The sequence below is a fragment of the Schistocerca nitens genome, chromosome 3 (genome assembly GCF_023898315.1).
Source record: "Schistocerca nitens isolate TAMUIC-IGC-003100 chromosome 3, iqSchNite1.1, whole genome shotgun sequence".
NCBI classification, from domain to species: Eukaryota; Metazoa; Arthropoda; class Insecta; order Orthoptera; family Acrididae; genus Schistocerca; species Schistocerca nitens.
The window spans coordinates 861,947,553-861,966,580 of NC_064616.1; the positions used below are offsets into that span (position 1 = coordinate 861,947,553).

Here is a 19,028-nt window from a genome sequence, read left to right on the forward strand (position 1 = left end):
TCAGTGGTGCACTACACGAAGGACGCAGCTACTCAGGTACACACGAGAGGTTTCTAGGCTAAGGGTAATTTGATGTACTCTGATGAGCACTCACTAGTCGATGCATAGAAAGGGAAGTCGGAACGCATTCAGAGTAAGGACACCTCGACTGTCAAAATTGTATCAACAAATTGATGAATTATTCGTAATACGGTTCCCAAATTTACCGCACTCCAGTAAAGTTCTCGCACACTAATTATTCTCAGGAGCGAGAGCTTGCTGAAACCCAAAGTGGAAAGCTCTGAGATATTTAGCAAGTCATGGAACATATATCAGAAATACAGATAAGATGCCATAGGAAGGGGAGTTTTCATTGCAGATAACAAAAATACTCTCTTTACTGAGGTCGAAGATGAGTGTCACTTAAATTACCTAGTCAATGTATGATGGTTCTAGGTTAAGCCAAGTTAATTGTTGTTTGTTTTTACCAGCCACCTATCTCCGTTGTAACAGTTCTACGGTCATTCAAAGAAAGACTACAGTCAGTAATGCATAAATACCGAGATCATGCAATACTACATCAGTGTCCAAAATTAAAGCAACAAACCACTATTTCCCCTCCTGTGTCTAAGTTATGATATGATCATACCAACAGTCAACTGATGTCCATACAATCACGTTCTGCACGGAAGATGGCATTCCGGTCAACAGACAACCACACCAACAATGATGTCAGGGCACCTATCGGACAGGGTAGTATTTGTCGGCTAGTCCCACATCAACAATCGCTGTGTACACAGTTACAGGTAGTGTAGTACGGCACAGAGAAGACACCTAACAGTCTCTCTGCAGTAGAGAACCATAGGAAGAATGGAATCAGGACAGTTGCAAACAGTTGTGGGCCAATGGCTTAATGTGAATCATTCTGTTGTTTCTCAGATGTTGCAACAGTTTATAGAGAACGAAACTGTATCCCAAAGACCAGGGCAGAGCTGACCATGTGTGACATCTGAAAGAGAGGGCCGTTATCTGGCTGTAAGGACACAACAAAAAATGGTTCAAATGGCTCTGAGCACTATGGGACTTAACTTCTAAGGTCATCAGTCCCCTAGAACTTAGAACTACTTAAACCTAACTAATCTAAGGACATCACTCACATCCATGCCCAAGGCAGGATTCGAACCTGCGACCGTAGCGGTCACGCGGTTCCAGACTGAAGTGCCTAGAACCGCACGGCCACACCGGCCGGCAAGGACACAACAGTACCACCTCAGTAGTGCACGGCAACTGCCATCTGATCTCTCTGCATCCACTGGACCTGTTGTATTGAGGCAAATTGTGTACAGAAGGCTTTAGCAGAGTGGCCTTTATTGTCAGAGACTTGCTGTATGTGTACCACTGATGTGTCTTCACAGAAGGGAACATTTAGGGTGGAGTGGTCAACACGCCACCTGCGCAGTTCAGCAGCGGGCCAATATTCTTCTCGCAGATGAGTCCCGATTTGGTCTGGAGAGTTATTCTCGATGGGTTCACATCTGGAGGGAACATGGAACACGATTTTTGACCCCAAACTTTAAGGCAAGAGAGCGATATTGAGGAATGTCCCTAATGATATGGGCAGGAATTATGTTGACTACTCAGACAGCTCTTCACAAAATTGTACGGGTGAATTGACAAGACTTAACTGCTGTCAGGTGTCGTGATGAGATCTTGTGACATAGTATGCAGTTGTTGTTGCGAGGTGCTGTGGGCCGAGACTTTGTATTGATGGACAATAATGCTCGAACTCACAGAGCACGGGTGGTTGATGTTTTCTCGGAAACAGAAGACATTGCACATATGGCGTAGCCTGATCGCTCTTCTGATTTGAACCCCATAGAGTATGTCTGGGATGCACTACGGAGACAGGTTGCATCACGTCAGTATCCACTAACCATTCCCCAATACTTGTGAGCAGCTCTGAAGGAAGAATTGGCATTACTGCTTCAACATGAGATTGATGAAAACATACACAGCATGCCCCATTGTTTTCAGGCCTACATTGCTGCCAGAGGTGCTCACACCCTATACTGAGCACATTAATCAGTTGTGTGCAAATCCATTAAGTTGGAAGGAAACAAAGAACACTTGTGTCTGCCATTATGCATGTTGAGTTGCTTACGTTCTGTATTCTTTACACTGTTTCTACTTTACTATCACCTCTTTATATTGTTTTGTGGCAAATTAAATGTAACCTTGCAAAATTTACATTTGTTGCTTTAAACTTGGACACAAATGTAGTTGGAAGCGACTTTAACCTACTGAGTATAGACAGGGATGTCTACAGATTCACTGCAGGGGATACGGACAGAAAGTTGTGTGAAGTACTTTTGAACACATTTTCTGGATACTGTCTTGAGCAGTTAGTTCAGCAGCCCACATGCAATGCAAACAACTTCGATCTTGTAGCTACAAACAGGCCAGACCTTATCAACAGTGCCAGTATAGAGAATGGGGTTAGTGATCATGTCATTATAGCACCTATGGTTACAGAAGTTAATAAATCAGTCAAGAAGCTAGAGAAATGTTTCCGCCAGAAAGATCAGATAAGCAGTTGTTAGTATCTCACTTAGACACTGAACTGACATCACTTAATTCCAGTTAGATGGATGTAGAGGAATTATGGGCAAAGCTGAAACAAATTGTAAATTTTGGACTGGAGAACTATGTGTTTATTAAGTGGATCCAGGATGGGAAAGATCTACCATGGTTTAACAACAAAATTTGGGGTATTCTGTGGAAAAAGAGGCTGCTGCAATCTCGATTCAAAAAAGAATGAATAAATGACAACAGGCAAAGGTTAGTAGAGATTTGTGCATCTGTGAAAAGATAATATATGCAGAAAGCACAGAACAACTACCACCATCATACCGTCTGACCCTGTAGCTGAGTGGTCAGCATGACGGACTGCAGTCCTACGGACCTGGGTTCAATTCCCGGCTGGGTCGGAGATTTTCTCCACTCAGGGACTGGGTGTTGTGTTGTCTTCATCATCATTTCATCCCCACCCAGCACGCAGGTTGCCCAATGTGGCGTTGAATGTAATAAGACCTGCACCAAAGTGGCCGGACCTGCCCTGTAAGGGGTCTCCCAGCCAATGACGCCAACTGCTAATTTCCATTTACCATCATACCTTAGCAAAACATATGGCAGAGAGCCCGAGAAAATTCTGTCCCTATGTAAAATCACTAAGTGGATCTAAGTCTTTCATTCAGTAACTCGCTGCCCAGTCTGGTGTAGCAGTTGAAGATAGTAAAACAAGACCAGAAGTTTTAAATTCTGCATTTAAGAAACTGTTCATGCAGAAGAATCATACAAACATACCATCATCTGACCATCGTACAGGCAACCTTTTGGATGACATATTAATAAGCAAATAAGTCACCATGCCTGGATGGAATTCCTATTTGGTTTTACAAAAAGTACTCTATGGTATTGGCTCTTTACCTAACTCTCATTTATCGCAAATCTCTCACCCAGAGCAAAGTCCCAAATGATTGGAAGAAAGTTTAGGTGACTTCTGTATAAAGCTCAGGTGACTCCTGTATATAAAAAGGCAAAAGAGTGGTCCCAGAAAATTACAGACAAATATCCGTAACATCATTTTGCTGTAGAATCTTTGAACATATTCCCAGTTAAAATATAACAAATTTTCTTGAGACAGAGTAGCTCATGTCCATGAATCAGCATGGTTTTAGAAAGCATCACTCATGCAAAACTCAGCTTGGTCTTTTCTCACATGATATACTGTGAACTGTGGATGTAGGGCAACAGGCAGATGCCATATTTCTACATTTCCCAACAGCATCTGGCACAGTGACCCACTGCAGACTGTTAACGAAGGTATGAACATATGGAATAAACTCCCAGGTAACTGAGTTGAAGACTCCTTAAGTAATTGTACCCAGTATGTTGTCCTCGACGGCGAGGGATCATCAGGGACAAGGGTATCGACACGAGTGCCCCGGAGGAGTTTAATAGAACTGTTATTATTTACTTTATATGGACTTTTGCAATTTCCTGCCTTAGAGCTAGGTAACACACCTAGTACTGAAGGCTGAAGTACTGTCGTCTGCAACAATTCTATGCAACGTGTCACTCTTATTCCCGCATTAGTTGTCGTATTGTAACAAACTGTAATACATGGCAGCTCCACTGTCAATACGTACCAAGGAGGAAATGAGTGCAGTAATTAACTTTTTTCTTGTGGAAGGTGTTAAACTTGCATAAATTATTCATCAAATGTAAGTGTAGTATGGTAACAGCTGTCGTATCATTAAGCAAGATCAACAAATGGATAGAGTGCTTCAAACAGGGAAGAACTTCTCTATTTGATGATGAAAGATTGGGCAGGCCATTGATGTCAACAACTGAGAACAGTTTGGAAGTCATTGAGGGTTGGTGATGGAAAACAGACAAATCACAATGGATGAAATTGCCAATACTTTACAAGTCAGTCATGGTTCAGCATATTCCATCTTACACCACAGGATAAATTTTCGGAAAGAGTATGCAAGGAGGATACCGAAAGAATTGTCAGCGCACCAGAAGATTTTTGGAAAGAGTATGCAAGGCGGATACTGAAAGAATTGTCAGTGCACCATAAGGCAGAAGGGATGGACATCTCTTGTAAACATTTGGCCCGTTATCATCGTGAGGGAGATGGATTTTTACAGCAAATCGTTACTGTATCTGAAACATGGGTGCATCATCACAAACTGGAAAGTAAGCCCATGAGCTTCATTTGGAAATACCCATCATCACCAGAAGTCAAGAAATTTATATGTCAACCATCAACTGGTAAGATTATGCTAACACTATTCTGGGACTGGAAGATGTGGTAGCCATTCATTTTATATCAAGAAGTGAACCTATGAGCAATAAGAATTATTGTGATGTATTGAAAACTAAACTGAAACCTGCTATTAGAGCCAAATGTTGGGAAAAAGTGGGAAAAGGTGTTATCCTGCAGAAAGACAACGTTCGACTACATTCTGCCAAATGGACGGCCGAAACAATAAAGGAGTTGGTATTCAAACAGCTCGAACACCCGCCTTACAGTCCAGACCTGGCTGCAAGTGATTTACATATGTTTAGACCATTGAAGGATGTGTTCAGGGGAAGAATATTTGCAACCAATGCAGAAGTCACTGATGTGGTGCAAAATTGGTTACAGGTGCAACAAAAAACTTTTTTCCTATGGAATCAAAAAACTTGTGAAACATTGGGCAAAGCATGTTGAAATGCACGGAGGTTATGTAGAAAAAAATGTATGTTTCAGTTTTCTATCATTAAAGTAAATGTTCCTTTTCTGAAGAGTCACTTTACTTTTTGACTTCCTCTTGCATATAAATGATCTGGCAGATAGGGTGGGCAACAATCTGTGGTTGTTTCTGATGATGCTGTAGCGTACAGTAAGGTGTGAAAGTTGTGTGACTATAGTAGGATACATGGTGACAGACAAAATTTCTAGCTGGTGTTATGAATGGCAGCTAGCTCTAAATGTAGAAAAATGTAAATTAATGTGGATGAATACAAAAAACAAACTTGTAATTGAACGATACTGTGAGGATTGTGGTAGGGAAGGTGAATGGTTGACTTCAGTTTATTGGGAGAATTTTGGTAAAGTTTGGCTCATCTGTGAAGGAGGTCGCTAATGCAACCTGTTCTTGAGTACTGCTTGAGTGTTTGGGATGTGCATAAGGTCAGATTAAAGGAAGATACTAAATCAGTTCATAGGTGGACTGCTAGATTTCTTATGAACAACACACTCGGGTTACGGAGATGCTTCAGGAACTCAAATGGGAATTCCTGGAGGGAAAGCAAAGTTCTTTTCGAGGAAAACTATTGAGAAAATTTAGAGAACCAGCATTTGAAGCTGACTGCAGAAAGATTCTGATCCTGCTGACATAAATTTCACTTAAGGGCCACAAAGATGAGGTACAAGAAATCAGGGCTCATACAAAGGCATATAGACAGTCATTTCGTCATCACCAAATTTTCGAGTGGAACAGGAAAGGAAATGACCATTAGTGATACAGGGTACCCTATAGCACACACCTTACGGTGGCTTGCAGAGTATGTATGTAATTGTAGATGTACATGTGGGTGTAGGTGTAGGTGTAGGTGTAGGTGTAGGTGTAGGTGTAGGTGTAGGTGTAGGTGTAAAGGGGAGAGGAGGCGACGGGAGAGCACTGGAGGGGAAAGGAAGAAAATGGATGGGGTAGGTGAGAGTACTGGAGGGGGAAGGGGGAAGGGAGAACATAGGAGGGGTAAGGGAGGGGAGGGAAGAGCACATGAGGGGGGGGTGGGGAGAGTGCAGGAGGGGGTGGGGAGAGTGCAGGAGGGGGTGGGGAGAGCGCAGGAGGGGGTGGGGAGAGCGCAGTGGGGAGTGGTGAGAGAACATGAGAGGGTGGTGAGAGAACATGAGGCAGTGGGGGGAGAGCGCAGGGGGGGGGAGAGCGCAGGGGGGGGTGGGGAGAGCGCAGGAGGTGGTGGGGAGAGCGCAGGGGGGGTGGGGAGAGCGCAGGGGTGGTGGGGAGAGCGCAGCGGGGGTGGGGAGAGCGCAGGGGGGTGGGGAGAGCGCAGCGGGGGTGGGGAGAGCGCAGCGGGGTGGGGAGAGCGCAGGGGGGTGGGTGGGGAGAGCGCAGGGGGGTGGGTGGGGAGAGCGCAGGGGGGTGGGTGGGGAGAGCGCAGGGGGGTGGGTGGGGAGAGCGCAGGGGGGTGGGTGGGGAGAGCGCAGGGGGGTGGGTGGGGAGAGCGCAGGGGGGTGGGTGGGGAGAGCGCAGGGGGGTGGGTGGGGAGAGCGCAGGGGGGTGGGTGGGGAGAGCGCAGGGGGGGGAGAGCGCAGGGGGGGGAGAGCGCAGGGGGGGAGAGTGCAGGGGGGGAGAGTGCAGGGGGGGGAGAGCGCAGGGGGGTGAGAGAACATGAGGGGGTGGTGAGAGAGGGGGGGAGCGGGAGAGTGCAGGAGGAGGGGGGGGGAGCGGGAGAGCGCAGGAGGGGGTGGGGAGAGCGCAGGAGGTGGTGGGGAGGGAACTGGATGGGGCGGGGAGGGAACTGGAGGGGGTGGGGAGGGAACTGGAGGGGGCGGGGAGGGAACTGGAGGGGGCGGGGAGGGAACTGGAGGGGGCGGGGAGGGAACTGGAGGGGGCGGGGAGGGAACTGTAGGGGGTGGGGAGGGAACTGGTGGGGGAGGTGAGGGAACTGGAGTGGGAGGGGAGGGAACTGGAGGGGGAGGGGAGGGAACTGGAGGGGGAGGGGAGGGAACTGGAGGGGGAGGGGAGGGAACTGGAGGGCGACAGGAGGGAACTGGAGGGCGACGGGAGGGAACTGGAGGGCGACGGGAGGGAACTGGAGGGCGACGGGAGGGAACTGGAGGGGGAGGGGAGGGAACTGGAGGGGGGAGGGAACTGGAGGGGGAGGGGAGGGAACAGGAGGGGGAGGGGAGGGGACAGGAGGGGGAGGGGAGAGAACATGAGGGGGAGAGGTGAAGTGTATAGGGGTGAAGGGGGCAGGGAGAGGAAGAGTTGAACTATGGAGGAGAAAGAAAATCAAATAGGAAGTATACTTGATTGGCAAGAAAGTATAATTGAAAAAAAAGTGGCCCTGCAAGCACAGACTCTTGAGTTGGAGGGAGCAGCCGTGTAAGTACATGTGCAGAGACTGAGGAAGGAGAGGTGTCGGCACATGTGAAGAGACTGAAGAAGGAGTTGAGGAGACAGCACACATGCAAAGATGGAGGCATGTCCCAGAGGCACACCTGCAGAGAAAGAGGGAGCAGTCCTGGAGACAGGTGCAGAAGTCATGTCAGCAGTCCTGCAGAGACTTGGGGGGGGGGGGGGGGGGGTTCTCCTAAGATGGAGCAGTCCAGGTGCATGGCTGGAGGAGGAATAAACTTATCAGTATGTCAGAGAGTATAATAACAACAATTTATATTGTTGAATATAATACCAAGACAGCACAAGAAGCAGGTGCCAAAATCACGAAGACTTGTACTGAGCATGTTGAGAGGACTTCAATCTCCACTACATAACTTATGAGGGATCTCTCACCTCTCCCTGATACCTTTCTGTTTCTCTCACTCACAGCAGAATTTATAGTGTTTCCAACCACACACTTTCTCCCACATAACAGAAGATTAGTGGTTGAATTACTGAGTTCAGTATTTACAACAACAATCCTTTTTTTCCCTTCACAGTTATCTGTAACTTTCCATTCATTACTGAAAGACAGCAGGAGACAAACAAATGTTAGGTGGTTTCCCCACATCCAACTAGGTGAATACTGGGCTATTGCTCATGTCCCTTCTCATTTGAAAATGTTCACAGACAAAAAGATCATCTAACCATACCACACCACTAACAATGCCAAATCGAGATTGTTTTAACCCCCTCCCTTTTACACCAACCAAAACCAGATTAACTTCCTGACTCCATCAAGATACAGGATAAAGGCCAAGAACAGAGAAGAGCAGTTGGCAGCATAGTCTTTGGTTCACCTTATGAATAAATCCTTTACTGTATATTTATTTTGGATCATTCTGCTACGAATGTGTATCTACACACATCAAAAAAAGTTATGCATTACCCCTGTTCCCAGAACTCCTGCAAATAGACATTGACTGTGAATATTGTATAACAGACACAGTCCCTTTGACTGTTCAGAGATGTCACTAAACCCGCCCAAAGATGTAAACAACCATGCATGGGCAGTGCCTATTAGATGGTGGGGGTCCGACAGCCAATCAGTTTCAGTCATTCCACCAGGAAGGAGGTACACGGCTCGTGTTGTCTGTAGTTCAACCATGCCTAGACGGTCAATACCGCAGTTCAATCGTGTCCGCATTGTTATTTTGTGCCAGGAACGACTCTCAATCAGGGAAGTGCCCAGGCATCTTGGAGTGAACCAAAGTGATGTTGTTCAGACATGGAGGAGATACAGAGAGACTGGAACTGTCAATGACATGCCTTGCTCAGATTGCCCAAGGGCTACTACTGTAGTGGATAACCGCTACCTATGGATTATGGCTCAGAATAACCCTGACAGCAATGCCACCATGTTAAATAATGCTTTTCGTGCAGCCACAGGATGTCATGTTACGACTCAAACTGTGCACAATAGGCTGCATGATGCGCAACTTCACTCCTGACATCCATGGCGAGGTCCATCTTTGCAACCATGATGCCATGCAGTGTGGTACAGATGGGCTCAACAACATGCCGAATGGACTGCTCAGGATTGGCATCACGTTCTCCTCATCAATGAGTGTTGCATTTGCCTTCAGACAGACAATCGTCGGAGACATGTTTAGAGGCAACTCGGTCAGGCTGAACGCCTTAGACACACTGTCCAGCGAGTGCAGCAAGGTGGAGGTTACACTTCCAGTCACATTACTGTAACCCCCTGCCAAAGGCCTGAATAACTGCCTTTTACAGCATGAGATGAACTGGAATAGAGTCAAGGCTCAGGAAGATACTGACTGGGATGTGGAGCCATGTTTTGGGGTGGCATTATGTGGGGCTGATGTACGTCACTGGTGGTCACAGACGGTGCCATAACGGCTGTACGATACATGAATGCCATCCTTCGACTGATAGTGGAACCATATCGGCAGCATATTGGAAAGGCATTCATCTTCATGGATGACAATTCGCGCCCCCATTGTGCACATCTTGTGAACGACTTCCTTCAGGGTAACGAAGTCGCTCAACTACAGTGTCCAGAATGTTCTCCAGACATGAACCCTATCGAACATGCCTGGGATAGATTGAAAAGGGCTGTTTATGGATGACGTGACCCACCAACCACTCTGAGGGATTTATGCCAAATCACTGTTGAGGAGTGGGACAATCTGTACCAACAGTGCCTTGGTGAACTTGTGTATACTATGCCACGATGAATACAGTCATGCATCAATGCAAGAGGACGTGCTACCGAGTATTAGAGGTACCGGTGTGTACAGCAATCTGGACCACCACCTCTGAAGATCTCGCTGTATGGTGGTACAACATGCAATGTGTGGTTTTCATGAGCAATAAAAAGGGCAGAAATTATGTTGATCTGTATTCCAATTTTCTGTACAGGTTCTGGAACCGAGGTGATGCTAAACTTTTTTTGGTGTGTGTACATTGGGAAGTGATCACTGGCAAGCAGATCACCAAACTATTTCCACTGAACTGTGTGCCAGGTTGAAAGAGCATAAAACAAAATCAATGGCAAAGAATAAGTCTGCAGAAGTGCTGAAGTGTGTACTCTGCTCCCCGTTCAGAAGGCATTCTTTATCCTTTGTAAATACCACACTTTCAACAGGTCACCCCCTGGGATAGGCGAAAATAGCTGAATCCTACAGAACATCATGATATTGAAATCACCACAAAGCAGCCACCGTCAGCATTACTCTGTATCTAGGGTTTCATAAAGTGGCAGATATAGGAGGCGTAGTGTCATCCTGCTTGGATGCGCAATGTGACAGTAGCTGGTTTTAAGTCAGCAGCAATGGGAAAAAGTGAAGTGTTGTAAAATCATTAATAATAAATGTCAAACCACCTGTAGCTCTCTTAAGGGGGTCATTAGTTCTGTGAGGATACACGCTATCAGCCAACAGTCATCAGAATTCCTGAAGGTACAAACTCAAGGACTGTGTCACTTATTTTCTTTAATTTTTCGTCACTATAAGAAGAGTTACAACTATGTCAAATATTACTAATTTTCAAGTATCAGAAATCTCCTCAAGTCATTCTTACAATAGTGTGTGATCTTTGGAAAACTTATTTTTTGTTTAAATAGTAAAAAACACATTCTGACATGGAGCCTCGGTTTTGCTACATGATTCCTCTTTAGCTGCACCTTTTAAGAGAAACTATCTTGGATACTCTTTGGATATGACAGAATCTGTACTCATCAGAGGCTCACAGATTTCACCATAAGTTTCAGATGTTCATAAACAAACACTTATCCACAAGATTGTACAAGCAGCCACATATGTAATTAAGTTCTAACGAGCACACTATAACTTGTCTGATGGTGAATGTTTATATTTAACAGTGAGTAAATGGAATGCAAGCAATAAACGTTCTAAGGCAGCATAACAGATTGCATGCAGTCCTAATTAATTAATACTACATTGTAAGCACCAAAAACTTTCCCAGTTTCAATATGTAAATCCTGAAATGAATAGAATGGTTACAGCCTGACAAAGTCAGCAAAACAGCTCTTTTCATGCAAAAACAAATGCATGCTCAAAGTCATTATCACATAATGGCACAAAAATGTACTCAGATGAACAGTTTCAACATTGGTAATATGTCAACTGTAAAGATGCAATTTTTTTAGGCAAGCTATAGATGCACAGAACACTATGTAACTAATTTTACAACACTCGTCAAATTACATAAAATGGATCACTAACAAAACATAATTCATTTTTATGCAATACACAATGACATGCACTCCCACATAGAAATTACTGACCTCAGGTCATGATTTTACCTCTTGATGGTGATCACTGAAATAAAACTATGTTTTATTACTGAGTGTTGGAAACAGAAAGAAAATTATATTTATATTGCTAAAAGACAGTATGTAATTTCCATCTATATGAAATATTTTAACACAGTGTCTAACAGTCAAGCACAATGTTGCCATAATTACACTTCCAGTCACATTACTGTAACCCCCTGCCAAAGGTCTGAATAACTGCCTTTTGCAGCATGAGATGAACAGGAATAGAGTCAAGGTTCAGGAAGATACTGACTGGGATGGGGAGCCATGTCAACTCCAGGGTCGTGCCCAGCTGCGCTAGGGTTCTTGGTTGAGGATCCATGGTGCGAATAGTTTGGCCGAGGTGGTTGCACAAATTCTCTACTGGGTTTAAATCTGGGGAGTTTGGTCACCAGCAGTGTACTGTAAACTCATTCTAGTGCTCTTCAAACCATGCATGTACACTGTGAGCTGTGTGATGAGATCACCCAGGGAATGCCACAAAAACATTGCCAGACCATAAGCTCCCCTCCCAGTTGCACAGTGTTTGCTTAAAGACATTTCATGTTGTAAACACCAACAGCCATCTGTCTGATGGTGTATAAAATGTGATTCATCTAAGAAGGCCATCTGTCACCAGTCAGCGGACATCCAGCTGCCAGTACTGGTGTGGAAGTTCCAGCCTTCGTCACTGGTGAACAGCAGTCAGCATGGGTGCATGAACCTGCCTGCCACAGAGGCCCATATATCGCAATGTTCACTACAGTCATTGAGGAGACACAGTTGGTAGCCCCTTGATTCATCTGTGCAGTCAGTTGCTCAACAGTTGCATGTCTGTCCATCCATACATATCTCTGCTGGCATCCTTCACCCCTGTCATCTATGACCTGCGATGCACCACAGCCACCTTGACGCCGGCTTTGGATAGCACCATTTTGCTATGCATAGTACACTTTAACCACTGCAGCACACAAACAGTTTAAAAACTTAGATGTTTTGGAAATGATTCCGTGCCATCTGTGAGTATTTACTGCATGCTGATGTTGAACATGGGCAGTGGTACCTTAATGTGACTGGATCGTGTAGCCTAAAATTGCAGTATAAGAAATGGGTCACTGAGAGAAAAGTAAATAAACATAGAAATGTACTGCAAAAACTATTCTTTTCAGTATTTGAAATAATGGTTAAATCAATTACTTTCGATTTTTCTAGTCATTTCACATTAAAGATGCATCACACAGGAAAATATACAGTTTCATAGATTCAGCTGTCAAACATCACTTAAAAAAAGGAATGAAAGACACCATTGTTAGTTTTTCTCTTGTTCTGCTGCTACCAGAGCTACATAAAAAACCTCAAAATTGTTTAAATAATGCACTGCAATATTTACTGAATCTCTTCACTTTTTCCTGAGCATCAGACTGTTAGGTTTGTGCAGCTCGTAGTATCGTGTAGCAACTCATTACTCATCTTACAACACATAAGGCTCTAAAAAGTAACACTTCAAGTTTTACACTTGGCTTGGAAAAAAAGCTGTAAAGGGGGGATGTGAAACAAGTTGGAATCCTATTTCCATTAATTTTGTGACCGCAACTACTGAGGTGTATGCTGGTGCATTGTCGTGATGGAAAAGGACTTTTTTGTGGTCCAATTGCCGGCGTTTTTCTTGCAGCTTCGTTTTCAAACGGTCAAATAACGATGAATAATATGCACCTGTAATAGTCTACTCTTTTCAATATAGTTGATGAGTATTATCCCTTGCGAATCCCAAAAGACAGTCGTCATAACCTTTCCGACCGAAGGAATGGTCTTTGCCTTTTTTGGTGCAGATTCTCCCTTAGTAACCCATTGTTTAGATTGTCGTTTGGTCTCAGGAGTACAGTAATGTATCCATGTTTCATCCACAGTGATGAAACGATGCTTAAAGTCCTGCAGATTCTTCCTGGACAGCTGCAAACCATCCTTGCAACACTTCACACGATTCCGTTTTTGGCCAAGCATGAGCAATCGTGGAACCCATCTTGCAGATAGCTTTCTCATGTCCAAATGTTTATGCAAAATATTATGTACCCATTCATTCGAGATGCCCACAGCACTAGTAATCTCATGCACCTTAACTCATCTGTCATCCATCACCATATCATGGATTTCATCAATGATTTCTGGAGTCATAACCTCCACAGGGCGTCCAGAACGTTCAGCATCACTTGTGCCCATATGGCCACTCCAAAAATTTTGAAACCACTTATAAACAGTTCTAATTGAAGGTGCAGAGTCACCGTAATGTTTATCAAGATTCTCTTTAGTCTCCTGAGGCGTTTTGCCTTTCATGAAGTAATGTTTAATCACCACATGAAATTCTTTTTCGTCCATTTTTTTACAATCAATCAACTTCCTTTATTCACACGAATGCCAAACACAAAGAAAGAGACCAATAGGCTGAAACTTGGTGTGCGTTCTTTCCAAAGATGCTACTAACTAAAAATGACCTCGATACACGCTGGTGGTGCCATCTCTCAGACTTTGCACAGACTTTTCAAATGCCCCTCGTACATCTGGAACACTGCAATGCAATTTCTGGCCAGTCAACTGCTGATGACAAGCTTGCATCTTTATTATACGAACAACCTAGCACTATCATTCTCTCCACTCTATACATATATAATCGGGCGACAATTACTTCATTGAAAAATTCAGAATAAATTGGCGGTTTAGCTTGACAGCACAGCAAGAAATTTTCTCATGACACGTAAGTGGTTCTTAATGTGAATCAATCTAGTGATCTTATTAGATGACAAAGTTAATTTGTTGAATACAACTAGTACATCAATGCAAGTATGTATTCTTTCAGCACAGTGAAAAAGGTGTGCATCCAGTCACAATGCCAAATAAAAGATTAAAAACCAAAGCACTCACTGTTGTTACAATTATTGAGAACTGCTGACGCATCAACTGTAGCAACCCATCTTTCCAGGCTATGCTCCCTGAAAATCATACAACTGAGGTGACCATGTACATGTTAAATGATCTTTCAGGATGAAAACTAAAAATGCTACTGAACAGTGTTGCATTGTGATATGTAACTGCATATAATTTAAACTGCCATCTGCAGTGAAACCTATGAACTCTCCACCAGGTACTGACCCACTGCATGTCTTTTGCATAAAGCTATATTACCTCCCAACTGTATCACACCACCAATATATTTTCCTAATTATGTGTGAGGGCCTCTCTTACACTGTACAGTCCATTGCTATGCCCCGGACACCGGCATGGTATCATCCTATGCCACTCAGAATCCCAAATCCCTCACATGGTTCAGATTTCCTGATGACATCTTCATGATCTGGATCAAAGGTGAGGACACCCTATCCACTTTCCTCCAGAACCTCAAAACCTTCTCCCCCATTTGGTTCACCTGGTCCTCCTCAACCCAACAAGTGACCTTCCTTGATCTTGACCTCCATCTCAAAGATGGCTACAGCTGTGCCTCCATCCATATCAAACCTACCAACCACCAGCAACACATCTGCTTCGACGGCTGTGATCCAATCCATACCAAGAAGTCCGTTCCATACAGCCTAGCCACTCATGGCTGTCGCATAGGTGATGAAAATTCCCTCTTGAAATATGTCAACGGTCTCACTGAGGCCTTCACAGCCTGTAATCACCCTTCCAGTCTTGTACAGAAAGAGATCTCACATGTCTTACCTCTCCATTCACCCACCAGCTCCCAAAGTCACACCATCTGGCCATAGAGGAGCATTCCCCTCCTGACTCAGTATCAACCAGGAATGGAGCAAATGAATCACATTCTTCACCAGGGTTTCGACTACCTCTCCTTGTGCCCTGAAATGAAGAATGTACTACACACTATCCTTCCCCACAGTGGCATTCAGCCACCAACTGAACCTACACAATATCCTCATCCATCCCTACTCTTCCCAAACCCTTGCCTCATGTCTCATGTCCCTGTAATATACCTAGATGCAAAACCTGTCTCTTACATCCTCCCACCATCACACCTACTCCACGCAGGTCACAAGCATCACCTATCCCATCAAACACAATGCTACCTATGAAAGCATTCATGTGATCTACAAGCTAAGCTGTAACTACTGAGCTGCGTTCCATGTGGGCATGACAATCAACAAGATGTCTGTGCAAATGACTAGCCACTAACAAACTGTGGCTGAGAAATAACTGGACCACCCAGCTGCTGAGCTAACACAACGTTCTTCATTTCAGTGACTGCTTCACAGCCTGTACTATCTTGATCCGTCCTACCAACACCAATTTTTCTGAACTGCATAGGTGCGCACTCTCCCTGCAATATATCCTATGTTCCTATAACCCTCCCTATCCCCTTTCCTGCTCCCACATAGTGTTCTATCCCACTAATGAACCCACATACTTTTTACTTCTTTCCTTTTCCGTCCCGCCGCCCTTCGTCTAACTTGCTGACTGCACCTAGCTGTCCTGCACTACTCCATCCCCACCTTGCCCTATACGCTCCCACAAGCAGCACTTTAGTGTCCCACACCCTCTAAGATCAATTTTGCAATTTTGGCTGCACCTCTCACATCTTTTAGATGTATAATAGTATTTTGAGGTTGTCTCCTTATATTTCTCGGCAAAGGGTTCTTTATCCTTTTCATTGAGAAATTATTTTCAAAAGTTATTTATGCCTGTGTCAGTTTCATGTTCCAGTTCTTCACTCATCCAGATGATTCTGAATCTGAATTGTCCATCTTCTTTAAGTAACCTATGTATTCACCTTTGTTTTCTCCATATGTACACAAACTGTACATTAACACGTTACCATCAGTGACTGAAAGCATACTGACTCCAAGACTTTTATTTCACTTGATAAGTGGTTAGAATGGCAATAGTGGACAACAATGGGTTGACATACCACAACATTAAATGCAACAACAATGAAATGGTCATAAAACCTAAAAACCTGACACATGGTATTATTTTGGTTTTTGTTACATTAGGACTGGTGCAAGTGTCCTGAATACTCCACTGTATGTTTTTGGCAATTGAACAACAACAATAACCGAAATTTAGTGTACTCTAATTTAATTTCTTATGCTACTGGTAGAAAGTTAACAGGGATTTTAGACAATTATGAAAATTTAAGCTAACGGTACAAGCAGTTTTTAATGTGTGTGATGTCCACAGCGCCCTGTGCCAGCACTAAAGGGTTAAAGGTCTTTTAAAATATGAGTCCATGGATATGGTTATTCTAAATTACTTGATTACGTTCAGCTTAAAGTAGTTTTAATCTCAATTTCATTTAGCTGATGAGCTACTGCCACACTTCCTCAAAATTTAAATTAATCCTTAAAAACATCTTAGTAATCAACTAATACAATGGAACGCCCTGGGCAAAAAACAAATAGTGGAAGAAATATAGGTAACCATTCACTGTGTAGTTGAAGTGTAGAATGTTTGACAGGGAGATAAACAGGATAGAAATCACTGCTATGCCAACCACCTACAATGTCCAACCACTAATAATACGATATCTGTAAAACTGTCCCATCATGTGCTTGCTTTGTGGCATTAAAGCAGCAACACTTAAAGGTGCAACAGTGTATAACAAAATTCGTGTTTTAATTTTGGATGATGTCCAAGCAATATGAATTATCAATATGTGCTATGTGCTTGCATACAACTACATCTCATTTATCTGACAACACATTGGCTGTGTAAGAAATGATAAGAAAAAAGAAAGACAAAATTATAATTTAAATATATGAACAATATTAAAATGCAGAAGCACGTACCTGTAAATCCTGGTGGGCAAACACAAACTCTTTTGTCACTGATGAAACAAGTGCCTCCATTTTTACAAAACTGGCTACTATCACACAAGTCAAGTTCAGTGCAACTGGTCCCTGAAATTGCTGAAATTAGAAAGAAAATCCCAGTAGAAAGGCAAATATAAGTAGTGTGAATTAATCTTTTTAGACAGTCAACACAACACAGACAAGCCTCAGAAATTCAGATACGTATGTCTCATGTAATGAATTTTGTCACTAGTACATTGCTCATAAATGTTGTACCTACTTCATGTCTTTTCTGAAATATGCAACATCGTTGCACATTTTAATTCTACAGTACTAGACTTCTGTATGTTTGTTTAATTTCACAATGTGAGGATCAGTTTTTACAAAAAAAAATGGTTCAAATGGCTCTGAGCACTATGGGACTTAACATCTCAGGTCATCAGTCCCCTAGAACTTAGAACTACTTAAACCTAACTAACCTAGGGACATCACACACATCCATGCCCGAGGCAGGATTCGAACCTGCAACCGTAGCGGCCACGCGGTTCCAGACTGAAGTGCCTAGAAACGCTCGGCCACCAGCGGCCAGCTCAGTTTTTACAGTATTTCTATTTTGCATTATGCAGGACTATAAGCACTATGCAAACTTTTTGTTTATATTATCCACACAATGCTGGAGTGTCACTGATAGTCAGATATAAAACAACTTTGTGATTGCTAATACAGTTATTTTGTAATATAATAGGATCATTAATAGACATTGCTCAGTTTTTCTTTTTAATCTCAAATGATTTTGGGGGAGTGTATGACTATCAAAATTTCACACATATTTAGTTAAATGGTAAACGACAAGTTACTATTGTAAAAATACCTAGCCTCATACAAACATTTGTATTTCACATCAACAGCCAATAGTGCAAAACCATAAAATTACTATACTATCTCATACTTCATTTTCTTGCAGTTTCAATTAATATTAGCCAAAAATGATTCTTTTATTACTCTTAACGTAACGTCATAAATTTTTGCAATTATTATTTCAAAATTCTTGTTATTGCTTCCCACTGTTATATATTATGTTTTAATTTTAGTGCCATTATTACATCATTTCTAACTGCAGATTTTGTCTAGGAAATCAAGAAAACTTTCTGGAAAATTTGTTACCTCTCAAATTGTATCAGCAAAACTGTATACATCAGTATTTGTATTTTGTGATTACTTAAGGTGTAGAGTCCACACTTTTCAGCTCTAGAAGTCACAGTACATAGTTCATTATTTCAAAACCAGGGTATTTACATAGCACGCATTCATTGAGACTGATTGCAAGATTTAAGCAAAGTGTAAAATGTGGAGAGTCCTTCCATAAAAGCAAACAGGAAAAAAATACATGAGGCAGTGTTACTTTGACCATCTACCAATAACAACCACAATGATTGGCTGTGAGACAAAGAATCATTATTAACACTACTACAATTAGGCCAGTACTGTAGGAGTGAAATATTACATTAATGATAAAAACATCACTTCCTTAAGTATCGTTTTTATCCTCTTCTAGCAGGTTATAAATTGATCCAGTAATTTTTGAGAATATCTTTCATGGAGAACAGCAGTTATCCTTAGTACTTTAAAATGAATGTAAACAGTCTCGAGCACAAGAGACCTTTGTTTTAGTGGTTACCGGTTTCAGTCAGTTACTGATCATCTTCAGACCTCATACCATGTTGGTAGGTGGTG

General features: G+C 43.0%; 1 protein-coding gene across 1 annotated transcript in view; it reads right to left on the reverse strand.

The window, feature by feature from the left end:
- The window catches only part of LOC126248896 (protein crumbs), a 354,721-nt gene that overhangs the window by 186,765 nt on the left and 148,928 nt on the right, over nucleotides 1-19,028 (reverse strand). Inside the window, exon 10 of the mRNA XM_049950366.1 lies at nucleotides 17,292-17,411. Within this exon, the coding sequence (XP_049806323.1) occupies nucleotides 17,292-17,411 (120 nt within the window). The remainder of the gene's footprint in view (nucleotides 1-17,291; nucleotides 17,412-19,028) is intronic.